This window comes from Fragaria vesca, linkage group LG2, assembly GCF_000184155.1.
Source record: "Fragaria vesca subsp. vesca linkage group LG2, FraVesHawaii_1.0, whole genome shotgun sequence".
Taxonomy (NCBI): Eukaryota; Viridiplantae; Streptophyta; class Magnoliopsida; order Rosales; family Rosaceae; genus Fragaria; species Fragaria vesca.
Genome location: NC_020492.1, coordinates 4,090,127 through 4,104,440, shown reverse-complemented (window position 1 = coordinate 4,104,440; position 14,314 = coordinate 4,090,127). Strand labels below are relative to the sequence as shown.

Genomic DNA, 14,314 nt, shown 5'->3' with positions numbered 1-14,314 from the left:
TAGCAGAGACGGACTATATATATATATATATATATTAAGAAAAATAACCATTTCTCTATCTATAATCTATGTGTGTCATCCTTGCACAAAGATCATAATAATCTTCTCTTATCATTCCAATTTTATTAGACCTCCCCAAAGGGACATCTCGATATTCACAATGATATATGCAAATCTCTGATGAAGACATGAGGGCATGAGGCTATATTTGCGAGGAACATCAGAAGGTGGTTACATTTTCGATCAGAAGATGATTATTGTAGGAGCATGAGGTGGATTCATTAAGCATCAAAGCTTTTCACAACTTGAAGGTTTTATGCAGGCATTTCCTTGGACAATCAGAAGCCTCGAAAATTTGTGGTTGTTTCGGCTCTTCACCAAAATATTGTGAAGACCATAGCCAGGGTCATTACGGAAAACTAGTGTGTTCCTTTTCATCTAAAAATGAATGGAAGTCCTTGATGTTGGATGACATGTTACAAAAGTATGAGGTTTAGGGTAAGATCATGTTAGATTAAAAGTTCGATCCTCTCGAATATAACTGAATGAAAAAACAAAAATCACAATCTATGTAACGCATACAAAAATCATTCAACATAAAAAGGAATTGGTACATATATCAACCAACAATTCACACCTAAAGCAAAAGATAAGGAAGGAATCAGGAATAGTACGTAATGCCAATAGTAGCATGCCAATGGTACTCACACCTTGTTTATGTATTTTGCTAAGAAAATAACTATCAAGAGTTATAATCATGGACCAGAGGGCGCCTGCTGCTGTCTTCTTTGTAGCCTAGTGGTATTGAATCATTCTCACTCTCCACTAGATGCAAGGTTCGACTGGCACATTCGTATACACATACACACATATACTCTCAGAGATGAGGTATTTTAAAATACCTCTGTTTTTGTATGTTTTGAGTATGAATTGAAAGATCAAAAAAAGATAATCAAGGCTGGGAAAACAAGATCACAGGCCAAAGATGATCGAAATAAGAAAACCATGCAAGGACATATAAACAAGACACATAGGCACATCCATAAGTTTACTGAAGAGATTCCAGTATATCTATCATTACACATTATCAACCTCAAAAAGGAAATCGTCCTTGAATAAAACTTAGTGCGGAAGCAGGCATTCACCATTTGCACCGTATGGAAACATCAATCTTAGCCTGACCACTAGAGTTGAAAAACTCACTTGGGATTAAGAGAAAACTTGTTGGAGAAGGGCCATCAACCTGCAGGCTTGGAGTACTTCTTGTCACAGACCGAAATTTGAGAGAACTTTCCTCGTTAGTAACAAGAAGAACATAGATGAAATCATTCATGAAGCTAGGTTGAATACAGCAGACTGTCACAACATTTCCCAGAACTTCAGTACGATTGTAGAGAATGAATAAGGTACCACTATCCTTTTCTCGAACAACAAGAAAGTTGTCATTCTTCTTCAGTATAATTGGGAAACTCAAACCATCATTATAGTTATCATAATGGAAACTTGTTGCCGAATCCAAATGAACATTGCTGAAGTGTCGGTACAACAACTTGGCAGAAGATGCAAAATTGCAGCCTATATAAGGGCATGAGCAAGGCGCACATTCACACGTCTTCTCATGTTCATTCTTCTTGTTGTAAGCAACTGGAATATTGCAGCCATACTTGCTATTTTGGCATGGAGTTGTACTTGATTCCACAACTTTCTCGATCGCCCGGCAACGATTAGAGCCAATGGGGCAGGCACAAAAGGGGCATTTATTCTTAATTTTGCCGCAACACAAGGAGCAAGCTATATGCCCATTTTGATCACACTGGAAGACAGGCACGGTCAAGGGTTCACAGCAAATTGGGCAATCAAGCAGTCCTGGGTCAGTTAGATTTATCACAATATTAGAGCCTTCCCTGCTAGCTGAAGTCGAAGCATGATCCTCGTAGTCTCCAGCATAAGCTCGTTGGTCTTCTTCCTCAGCAATTGGAGTTATTCGTACGAACATTGGCAATCTTCGTACCATATCATCATCAGACGAATCTGAGTCCGGATCCATGCCCCCTCTCTGTACCTGAGCATCATTAAAAACAGAGCTTCTAATGAAAGTGCGTCTTCTTTTCAAGGAGTACATTTCTACTAGGACTATATTGTCTATATACCTAGAACTGTAATGAATATCATCATTAGCTATACATTCTATGGAAGCAGATGAACAGATTCATTAAAGATTTCAAGGTACTAAACCCACATCAAACAGACAATTGAAATGGAAAGGCCAAGAACATCTGAATTTATTCCTATATATCCACATTTCAAGCTACTAAATTTCAACAATTTAACCATAGACCTTACAGAATACAGAGTATTTTACACCCACATCAAAGCAGACAAATGAAATGGGTAAGCCAAGAACATGTGAATTTAAACCTATCCGCATTTGAAGCTACTAAATTTTAACAAATCAACCATAGATCTTAGAGAGTATTGGTTCTCACCCATTTTACATTTCACAGAGCATCGTAAATTATGCATGAATCAATTGAACTTGAGGTTTCCAAATTCAAAAGCATAAGAGTTTAAAGTACCTGGAAGTCTCTGTCTCTAACACTGGCGGAGATTCTGGACCATAAATGCTTCAACGAGTTAAGTCATCGGAGACTCAGAGAAGTCAAGTGAGCTATGGCTGGCGGAGGTATTGTCTTTTTCAAAGTGATCTGAGAGTTAGGCTTAGACCAGTGTTGCGGAAAAGGTAATGCCAACCCAAAAGTGACACGTGTCAAATTATCCTGCTTTATTATCAAGAAAATTGCCTTTTCTTTCTGGAAAAGGAATTTCTTCTACTGTGTTGGGTGGGTAAAGGATTAGACATTTAGAATGAGATTTTTTACTACTTGATTTCTCAGTCTCTGTGAATCACTACTTCTGTTGTTAGAACTTGGTAAATGTACCAAAATCAAAATGACCTCTGTGATAGTATTTATATTTGAGTTGAACTCGCGAACATTAAGTGTTTTAAACAAAGACTAAGTTACGTTTGTAATGTAATAATTAAAAGTGTTTGATGTGATATTATATGATCATCACAGTACAAATAATATGCTATATAGTACACAAGTGGATTCATTATGTAGTTAAAACAAACACTAAAATAAATTTGTGACGTAATGGTTTAGTGGGGTCAATGCCATATTATATCTTCATCACTAGTATTAGTAATTTAGTATGACGGTGTCCAAAGGCAAGCCTATGTGTCTAATCTTGATGGCCTCACCAGGATATACGTTTGGTTTTAGGAGTTCAATATCCGAAAGCACTATTACAAAACTGATAACTCGTGGAAGTCCTACGCTGCTTCCTTGGTAGTCTGGTGGCATTAGCTTATGCTAAAGTTTCACTTGAGCCAAGGTTCGACTGGCATATATAGGACGTACGTTCCCTAATTCTATAAAAGATGAGGTATTATAAAGTACCTCAGTTTTGTTTCTTTGTTTTTACTTTTCTTGATCCAAATATAAGCACGAGGAACATAGATTAGCTGCACTTCTTAATTTGAAACAGTGTTAGGGAAGTCAACTTAACAAGATAACACATAGATTTATGTTTTGATTCTCTCGATTTGAATCAACTAAGGAAGATACATGGAGTTCTGTTACATGTTATCTATCACATATATTTTAACTATGAAGTTGTGATTCGATTCTGCAATCTATTATCACAAGAAAATTATTAAGGACACCCTCACCGGACAACCCTTCAGTGCTATTCCATAATCAAATATGAAAAGGAAAGGTGCCTAATGTACATGTCAAATTGCATAAATACCAACATTTTTATCCTCACAGCAAATAGAACAAGCAAAGAACGGATCAAAAAGCAATACCGTTAATTATACCAAACATGTCTGGATGAAATTTTACTGCTTAATGATCACTTACGCCATATGTACGCGCACATCCATCTCGAGCTGACCATCATTTGAATCCGAAGAGAAGAACTCTTGAGGAATGAGAAGCAAACTACGAGGTCTAGGATAACCCTGCAGGCTTCGAATGCTTTGTGTCACAGACCGTAACTTGACAGAATCACTTCCTCTGTGTCTAGCCACAAGATTATACATGAAGCCCTCCTTGAAGATTGGTTGAATACAGCTGAGGCTGACCACATTTCCGAGAGCATCAACATTGTTGTGAAGAATGAATAAGGTACTTACATCCCTTTCTCGTAGAACAATAGACTTGTTATACTTCTTCAATGTAATGGTAAAAAAGTTGTCGCTCACGAACTCTATTGCAGAATCCCCATGATCATTGATGTAATGTAAATATAACTCCATGGTTGATGAGACAAACTTGCAACCCAAATAGGGGCATGAACAAGTAGGCGAATACTTACATGTCCTTTCATGTTCATTTTTCTTGTTGTAAGTCACCGGAGTAGTGCAGCCGTACTTTTTGTTCCGGCATGAAGTTGTGCTCGACTCCACAACCTTCTCCATGGCCGAGCAACGATTGGAGCCAATGGGGCAGGAACAAGAGGGGCATATGTTTTTGATTTTGGTGCAACAAGAGGAGCAAGCTAAATGCCCATTTTGATCACACTGGAAGACAGGAACAGTCAAGGGTTCAAAGCAAATTGGGCAATCAAGCAGTCCTGGGTTACTTAGGGTTACCACAACATTAGGGTTAGGGTTACCTGTCTTGTGTTCTTCTTCTTCTTCTTCTTCAAATTCTTCACTTAGTTGAAGACGCTGACGAGGTCTCTTGAACCTGAGCGGGAAGCGATCATCGTCGTCAACATTAGGGTTAGGGTTACCTGTCTTGTCTTCTTCTTCTTCAAATTCTTCACTAAATTGACGATGTTTTGTTACATGACGAGGTCTCTTGAACCTGATCGGGAAGCGATCTTCGTCGTCATCCGAGTGTGAGAATCTCGGCTGGCGGATCAGTGGGTTATCATCTGAATCTGAGTCTGAGAATCTTCGGCGCCGGTGGATCAAAAGGCTATCTATTCTGCTTCTAAATCTAAGAATCTGCTGACGATCAAACGGGAATCATCACAATCTGATTCTCTGAATCTCGGCATGCCCTCAAGTACTCTCTAGCTCCATGATCGGTCTCTCCAATCGATTAAACGTAAATTGTTTATCAAAAAAATAAAAAACGTAAATTAATTGTGTTCTTGTCTTTTAGAGAGGGTTCTCCGCAATATGGATTTACATTCCTTTTTTTTTTTCCATAATTGATAAAAATTTTCTAATTGATTTAGGTGATCCGTTGAGAGTCATTAGGATCTAGGATTATAGACTTCCGATTCTAGGTCGAATACATTTCAATTCCCTTCCTTGACACGTTCAACCATGAATTTTTGCAATTGATATCAATAAACTCAAAATTCGGAAGACAATTGTAGACAAGTATATACAAATAGTGTTAGCAATCTGGGAACGAAGATGCCTAGCTATGCTTTCTGTCAATTGCAGCCTCCAAACAATAAGTCCATCAACATACATAGAAGCGTTATGTAATGTCTAATTGCAAATTCATGGACCAAAAACCATAGCAGATACTTATTGCAATAAAAGGAAAAACAAGGGATGACCATAGCCCCATATAAAAAGAACCAAACAGCGGAGTTGATTGAATACATTTTAACCTAGCCAACTAATCAACTCATAAGATATCCTCCAGAAATGATTCAGCTTTCTGTGATGTGATGTAAGGTGATGAATCTTACTTGCGCCATATACAGATTTCCATCTCGAGCAGGTGATCATTAGAATCAAAAAAGCCATGCGGAATTAAAAGCAAACTTGTTGAATCAGGAGGGCTATACTTCTTCAGGCGTGGAGTGCTTTTCGTCACAGACCTTAATTTCAGAGTAGTCTCTTTGTGTTTAACTACAAGATAGTAGTTGTAACCCTCCATGAAGCTGGGCTGAACACAGCTAAGGGTCACAAAATTCCCCGGAAGGGTAACGAAGTTGTTGACGACAAATAACATCCCATCATCCTTTTCTTGAAGAACAATAAATCTGTCCGTTTTTCTTAATGTAATAGAGAAACTGCGAAAATCGTCTTCCAACACGAACACAACTCTTGCCACATGGTAAGTGCTGAAATGTTTGTATAACTCTTTTGCCGAGGAGACAAACATACAGCCAAAATAGGGACATAAACAAGGCATATATACACATGTCTTTTCATGTTCAAATTTCTTGTGGTAAGTCACAGAAGTATTGCAGCCGTACTTGGTGTTTTGGCATGGAGTCGTGCTTGATTCCACAAATTTCTCGACGGCCCGGCATCGGTTGGATCCAATAGGACAGGAACAAGAGGGGCATTTGTTGTTAATTTTGGCGCAGCAGGAGGAGCAAGAAATATGACCATTTTGATCGCACTGGAAGACAGGGATGGCCAATGGCTCAAAGCATATAGGGCAATCAAGCAAAGATGGCTCAGTAAGGGTTACCACAATATTTGAACCGTGACCCTGTTGGTATCCAGCACTGGATGGTTCGTTATACCGTCCTTCGTTTCCATCATCATCATCCTCTTCTTCTTCTTCACTTTGTTGATCTTCTTCGTCTTCCTCTTCACTTTCTTGGTCTTGATCTTCTTCTTCTTCCTCTTCTTCTTCTTCTTCATCACTTTGTTGGTCTTCTTCTAGTTCTTCACTTTCCTGATCTTCGTCTCCTTCTTCTTGTTGCACTTCACTTTGTCGATCTTCTCCATCATCTGGCACTGTCAATTCTTCCTGTGGTTGCCTTGCACCAATGGATCTGGAGTATATAGTAGAAGCAGAACTACTTCTTCTTTTTGTTGGCCAATCAAAACCACTTCTCTTGGATATCAAAGGTTCATCTTCGTAGGCCGAGCCATATATTTTCCTCTTTGATATCAAAGGCTGATTCAGACGTCTCTCCATTTGAGTAAACCTTACAATTAATTTCGTTACTAGTTGATAGAAGCTCCGCTAATACAAGTCTATATAGAGGAGGTTTCTAAGACGACGATCTACAATCCAGTTAATCACAAATATTCCTATTCCGAATTAATCTCATCATAACAGAAAAAGGAAAAAAAAAAAGGAAAAAAAAAATTAGATCTCAACTTCTCTTCCGGATTATGATCGTTTGAGTCATGATATTAAATGGCTCTAGAAAGACCACAATTTCTAAACGAGTATATGAATCATCAAAGATTCTTTTTAATGTGAAATATATATGTCGTCTAATCAAAAAAAGAAGAATTATGTATGTTGCAGTGTCCATGCAGAGATACACTCATAAGCTTGTTTGTACGAAGACTACTCGCTAGTTCCAACTTCCAAGCTGGGATCGAGCAGTTTAGAGTTGATCATGTTATTTAACCCCTAAGCTCTAAATCCTAATCAGGTTTAGGGTTTAGGTGAACCCTATTATACTTTGATTTAATCTAGCTATATGTCCAAAGTTAAAGGTGATCATGTTATTTCTGTTGTTGATCATAAAAATGTTGCAAACTTTGCTTTGCCGGTCCCTATGTGGCTTGGTGGCTTTGAGTTTCTCTCAAAACCCATCTAGTCACAAGTTCGACTGGCACAAAGGAACTGAAGCAGAATGGGATTAACTAATTTATGACAATGAGGTATTATAAAATACCTCTGTTTTGTTTTCTGCTCTTTACCCTCCACCCAAGAAACAAGCCTCTGTTTTATGATTAATGAGTTTTAAACAGCAAATGAGAGAATGATTTTCTTTTGTATATGAAATACCTCTGTGTCATTTAATTGTTCAAGTGTAAATCCAAATCGATTTTGGGCAGCTGCCTACCACCATGAGACATGTTGATGATGCATGGTTCAAGTATTAGAGACAGGTTGATCGTCTTCGTCTATCTACTGGTGAAAGATCGATCAGCAATAAGAGACTAAGAGGTTGTAGTGTTATTGTGTTAATCCAAGTGGTACTACTATTGTTGCTACCACTACTGCACTTGGGGTTAAAACAAGCACGATGCATGACTTAGTTTTGTGCTCTGCATAAATTTATGATGTCCAAGAAAAATAAGATTACAACGAGGTGCTTTTAAGGACCGCCAATATTAGCTGTATCTAACTGTAAAGCATGCGCAGCCTAGAAATGAAAGACATCCAGCCAGATCTGTGTTGCTCTTCCTCCCACACATCAAGGTGACGACTTGCATGGTCGGTTCATTTGTTATCGCTACAATGCCTACTCGAGGAGTACTAGTAGTCCTAGTTCAACCATCCACTGTAATGCTTATTACCGGTGGATTGTTGTGCTGAGCAAAACCCATATTCACTATCGAATTTTGAATGGAAGTCACAAACTCACAATTTCAAGTTTTCTTCACAAGAAAAGTCCTAAATTCATGTTGAGTATGTTTGTCCTTGCATGCTGTAGATCCCACATTCCCGATTATTAAGTATATAAAGATGACATAACTTTGCGCTGCTCATTTGGGTGGTCTAATGGCTTTGCTTTAATTGCAAGGACCACGACATCACCAGATCGACTGGCATCAGCAGCCAGCGGCAACAAGGAAACAACAACGCTTGCTAGTTGTCTGTGTGTCTATATATAACCAAATGAGGTATTCCAAAATACCTCTGTTTTATTCCAAAAGACCTATTTGAGTAGTCTTAATTCTAGTCCTACCATCCATCGTAATGTTGATTATCGGCATACTTTCGGGTTTTGTTTCAATAAAAGTCCTAAGTTTGAGTTGAATATGTTTCGCCTCGCATTTATGACATTTACTCAAATATTTGTTTTCACTTTTTTTTTAGGAAACATTTGTTCACTTGTAGACTATAAGTTAATAAACAAGATCCATAGTGTTGCTGGTCGCTTGGTGGTCCGTTGGCTTTGCCTTAATTGGAAAGACCATCAGATCCCAAGATCGACTGGCATTCACAGCATGAACCAAACAGCAAGTCCTGATCTAGCTAGCTAGTTATTACCAAATGAGGTATTCTAAAATACCTCTGTTTTTTTTATTTCTCTTCTGAAATCTGAACTAACTGCATTTGTACCTCTGTCTTTTTCAGAAGACCAATCAAGAAATAGACCCGACCTTCTTCAATTATACAACTCGGAAGATATCAACGCTGGTCCCACTGTGGCCTGGTGGCTTTGAGAGGTTCTCTCAAGTCATGAAGTTTACTCGTTTGGCATCATTTAGAAACAAACAACACGAGTGAGCTTACCGCTGGTCCCTATGCGGCCTGTTGGTTTTGAGATACTCTCAGATACCAACTGGTTGCGAGTTCGACTGGCATAGAAGGAAGAACAGGAACAGAAGAAGCATAATATTATGAGGTATTCCAAAATACCTCTGTTTTGTTCACTTCATTCTTGTTTTGGTTTCTAATCTCAGGTATAGATAACTGTGGTGTGATTTTCGGTCAGTAGTACTGTGTCTGCCCTATTGCAAATACGCTTTACGCATTGTTGGGAATAAATTACATTTTCTGTGTACTTGTAGTTGTTGGAAAATAATATTGGACGCTGTATTTATCTTTGTCTGCATAAAATAGTTTTGAGATTAACTTGAATATAATCAGTAGAAATATAAATATAAAACTCTATCCTGTTATCTATTGAGGTGTATGTCTCTCATTAGAAGTTGGAGACTTATCAAGTTGATTAACTTGATCAACATTAAGTTCTTGAGATAAACCTAAAGACTTGTATCTGATAAACATTAAGTGAACTCGGACTCCTTATGGGATGAGCACGAGTTATGTTTCTAGGCCACTATATATACCAGTAGAAACTCCCTATGCTAACTACGCTTTTCCTTGAGAAATAACAGTCCCATTCTGTGAAGAAACAAGTAGTATAGCATAGAAGATTTTCCTTGGTTTTGTGTATTGTGAGATTGCAGTTGTGTTGCTGAGTTGCTGAGAAGATGACTACCGTGAATGGAACCCCAATTGATGTTGGTCCTTATGGTAATCACCTAGAGCAACTAGGAAACTCTTTAAGCTATTGGTTTATGATTTCTACAGTACTGTGTTTGTGTTTATTGTGAAACGATTTTGACTTAAGATATTATGCGATTCAGTTTCAGGTATAATATATGGTATCAGAGCTAATGGCTCTTCACAATTTCACAAATCGATTAAAGTTTTGAATCTGTAAAAACCAGTACAGGTAATTCATTGTTCTTGTTCTTTTGGGCCTACAATTTTAGCCTAAAACCCAAGTCCATTAAGAACCCGTTTTTAAGCCCAACTTGTTTCTTTATTTTTATTTTTATTTGGAACGGATAACCTTGGCATATGAGGCTAATCACCTCAGATGGGATTCAAACGCAGAAAACTTAGAATAAGATTAGGACTTATTGGCTGTGTGTTGTTCGTCTTGCTTCCGCTGATCTTTGATTGCAGATGAACTATGGTGATGCTAAGGTAAGACCAAAATCTAAGTTCTTGTGAGATTCATTGATTCTATGATTGAAATTTGGGAATACGAAATTGAATCGCTATGGTTATGATTTTGAATTTGTATGCCTATATGCATGTATCAATCATGGTTGAAACTTAATGAACTGAAATCCTAATTAATCATCTCAACCCCAAACCCAGAAAATTTTAGAATCGGTTTTTAGGACATCTGGCTATGAGTTTTGTTTGTATGCTTCTGCTAATTTTGATTGCAGATGATGCTTGGGCCAAGGTGAAATCTTAATCTATAATCTTATTAAAAAGTCATTGATTCTGTGATTGTAGGAATGCGATGTCAAACCACAATGGTTATATTGTGATTTCGTATACCTATCTGTATAAATCATAGTTAGAACTTAATCAATATGAACTGTAAAATAAATTTTGATATGATATGCATGTTGATCAATTGCTGTGAATATGATGCATACTGTATGAATGCTACATGATAGATAAGTACGTATACCTCCCAAATAGGAGGATAGATGAATATGTAATTCTCCTGACTTCAGTTTATAATCTTTCTACTGCATTCATAGATGAAGTTTTGATGTTTCTTATAGACTGAAACCTAAATTTTAAACTTCAATGATTCATAAAACTCTAGATGTGGTATTAATTATGTTGCACAAAGTAACTTTTACTATCATGTTTAGAGAGCTGAAGAAGAATCAAAACTTGTGTTATTGTTTATAAAGCTGTATTGTCTTGTGGTCTCCAAAGAGATATTTACATGTACAATTTTATTTCAAATAATAGTGTCTTGCATGATCTGTATTTTTACTTCTGATATGTTGAGACTTTTCTTTATCCTACCAAAGATATTGACTGTTTTTAACATATATCTAAGAGTACATGGTTGTGGTAATACATTTGGAATATTAAGATATCAGATTTTATACCACAAATGTGTTATCTGGTATGAACTTTATGGGACTTTCAGATATGTTTTCAATAGCTAAACCTACATGTTTAACTATATAGGCTGAAATGTATACTGCAGTACTACACACATATTCAAATATATATATGCATGAATTTTGAAACTCATTTGCAATGATTTTAATCATTTTAGGAGTTGAGGTGGTGACAGTAGGACAGATCCACTTGCTCACAGGACTGAACTTTCAGAAATGGCGTAATCAAGTTGAATTTTACATGTCCATGAATCTGAACATGGATATGTGCCTCAATGAAGATCAGCCTGAGGAGCTTGATGAGGACAGCACTGCTGCAGACAGGAAATACTACAATGATTGGTGGAGAGCCAACCGGATGGCAAAGAATGTCATCAGAGGGACCATCTCAGATACTGTCAGGAGCTGTGTGGTGGAACCAGAGCTGGCTACTGACTTCGCGGATGCCATAAGGCAGAAATTCAAGGAATGTAGCAAGGCAGAAGGGGCTAGATTGTCGAGAAAGTTACATGAACTGAAGTTCAACGGCACTGGATGTCAAGACCCACCCCGAATTTCACCCTGAAACCCGAAGTAAATCGTACGGGGACCACCTCAAAGGAAAATTTACCGAAAATTCGGCATAACCTCCCTTGAAAATGGACAATCCTTCATAAATAAAACACCTGCAAGCACTTCTAAAAGTTCCAACTCTAACCTTATAAACTCCTGGAGCCTTCGTGCTCCCCATAATCACAACATCTCCCAATATAGATTCACTAATCTAACAAAGATCCTAAACCAACATCCACATATTCAAAGCAACTTTACTTGAGAGGAGAGGAACTAGAAATAAATAGAAATGAGTGGAAGCTATACTATTGACTATACCTTTTCTCCATGTATGCTCAGCCTCAACTATGCTAACCTGCAACTGGGCATTTTAAAACGAAGAGCCCGGGGGAAAACATTTGAAAACGTTAGAGTGAGTGGACACAAATGAATTTATTAAAAATATTTATGCATTCCCATTTTTAATTTCCATAGAAATTATGCTGCATGCAACAAGCTCAAAAGCTCTCATCTCATAAACTGACAATAACACGACTACCTCCGGCTAGTCTCCAAAGCTTTATAAAATAGAGCCTCTCAGGCTAAAATATATGTATGTATTTACACACGTCCATACTCCCTATATAAATTTATGGGTCTATATAGGGCTACTAAGCTCGCGTCCAACGCTCACGTCAAGCCTTAATGCGGTGCTACACTACGCCATTAAGGTGAACAGACGGGTGTATAAATATGTGTCCATACCCCTTATATGAATTAGGCACTTATATAGGGCTACTACGCTTACGTCCAACGCTCACGTCACACCATAATGCGGCTATATGCTACGCCATTAAGGTGGACAGACACATATGGCTAGCTAGCATTTATATACATGGTGGATTTCCTGCAAGTATACAGGGTGGATATAGTATAGTGAAATGGAAGAGAAGTGGTTGTCGTTCCCACGAGGATATTAGTTTAATTCAAATTATGAAATACCTAAACTAACTATACTAAAACACACAATCACGATAAGAATTTAAAGAAACAAAGAAACAATAAAATAAGTAAACAAAAAATGATAAATGAATCTAGGGCGTCAGAATCAACCATTAACAATCCTATTTATGCTTTGATGCAACTAACAGATTCTTTCGTTTCTCTATATGACAATTCCCGTATCTAAGTCCTTCTCAGGTACTCTAGACCATAATTTTCCTTAAGTGTACGATGCTCTCCCTCTCGGGTAAAGGTCGTATATCCTAACTATGCAGTTTATCCTTCTCAGGTATAAATTTAACATGCAGGACTCATTACGTACTAGAAAATAAGGGAATCAAGCAAACCATTATTCTTTCTCAAGCAACAATGTAATTCACCACACTTAACCACAAGAAGCTATATAAATTATATTGCATCTCTGCTTCAAATTTATCTTCCAATTACTAAATGCAAAGCCTTAAGGTGATCAATCAAAGAACTTAAACATCAAGCATAAAATCAAACAGTGATCAAACATTCATCATTAAGAAACTATAAATCTATTAACTAATCATCAAAAACATAAACAATCATGTTAGGGAATCATCCTAACCCTATAAAAGGTTTAACTAAACATGACTAAATAAAACATAACGAAAACATAAAAAGAACAAAAAGGTGAAGGGTGGATAGATCTCTGCTCCTTTAGGTGTCTTCAATGTGCTTCCGAGACCTCCTTCAATGTGAAATTCTCAAAAATCAATCATTGCATGCATATTATTTAAAACAAAAGTCCACTCACAACTTTAGGCATAAGCCCGATGAAATCCAAATCGCCACTCTAGTGAGGTTTCCTCGAACCCTAGCTCAAGAGGGAGTGAGACCTTTGGAGGGGTTGCTGCACGGGAGGAGGGCTTCATAACGAGCCAAGGATCGCTGGCTATGGTGGCCGGACGAGGGAGTTCCGGCGAAGGAACCACCACGACAGTCACCGCTTTCGGGGGGAAGAACTCCTTGACGGCGGAGCTAAGGCGGCTGTCACCAGTTCAGGAGGTAGCTGGGTCAGAGACCGACAGTTTGGGACCGGATTGGCGGCGAACGGTGGCCGGATGGCGGCGGGCGGACGGCCGGAAAATCGGGCAGCGGGAGAGGGAGAGAGATCGGGAGGAAGAGAAGAAGAAGAGAGAGAAAAGTGGTGTTTGGGCCTCACACCACCCGGTCCAACACTCTTAAACCAACCCAACTCCAAAATAAAACACCCCGAAAAAAATAATACCCTAATAAAAATTACCTTTTACTAGCTAAAATTTACCATTTTTACCGTCGTCAAATTTTTCTCCTACAAATAATTCTCCGAAAATAAACGTCCCTCAAAACACCTCTATGGCCAATTAAATTATAACCTTAATGACGGAGACGGTAAAAATTCTTATTATAACC

At 38.0% G+C, this 14,314-nt stretch overlaps 2 protein-coding genes across 2 annotated transcripts; both read right to left on the bottom strand.

The window, feature by feature from the left end:
- Nucleotides 1–658: 658 nt before the first annotated feature.
- On the bottom strand, nucleotides 659–2,670 carry LOC101294226 (putative E3 ubiquitin-protein ligase SINA-like 6-like). The gene is made up of 3 exons (XM_004289763.1): nucleotides 2,577–2,670; nucleotides 903–2,062; nucleotides 659–710 (listed from the first exon to the last, which is right to left on the bottom strand). The coding sequence occupies exon 2, from the start codon at nucleotides 2,045–2,047 to the stop codon at nucleotides 1,142–1,144; it is 906 nt and encodes a 301-aa protein (XP_004289811.1). The 5' UTR covers nucleotides 2,048–2,062; nucleotides 2,577–2,670; the 3' UTR covers nucleotides 659–710; nucleotides 903–1,141.
- A 1,252-nt stretch (nucleotides 2,671–3,922) lies between these two features.
- Nucleotides 3,923–4,486, bottom strand: LOC101291695 (E3 ubiquitin-protein ligase SINA-like 10-like). The gene has a single exon (XM_004292088.1). The coding sequence runs from the start codon at nucleotides 4,484–4,486 to the stop codon at nucleotides 3,923–3,925; it is 564 nt and encodes a 187-aa protein (XP_004292136.1).
- Nucleotides 4,487–14,314: the final 9,828 nt, after the last annotated feature.

Excerpts from the sequence above, each read along its gene's own strand:
- LOC101294226 (XM_004289763.1), bottom strand. The coding sequence starts at position 2,047 with ATGGATCCGGACTCAGATTCGTCTGATGATGATATGGTACGAAGATTG.
- LOC101291695 (XM_004292088.1), bottom strand. The coding sequence starts at position 4,486 with ATGGAGAAGGTTGTGGAGTCGAGCACAACTTCATGCCGGAACAAAAAG.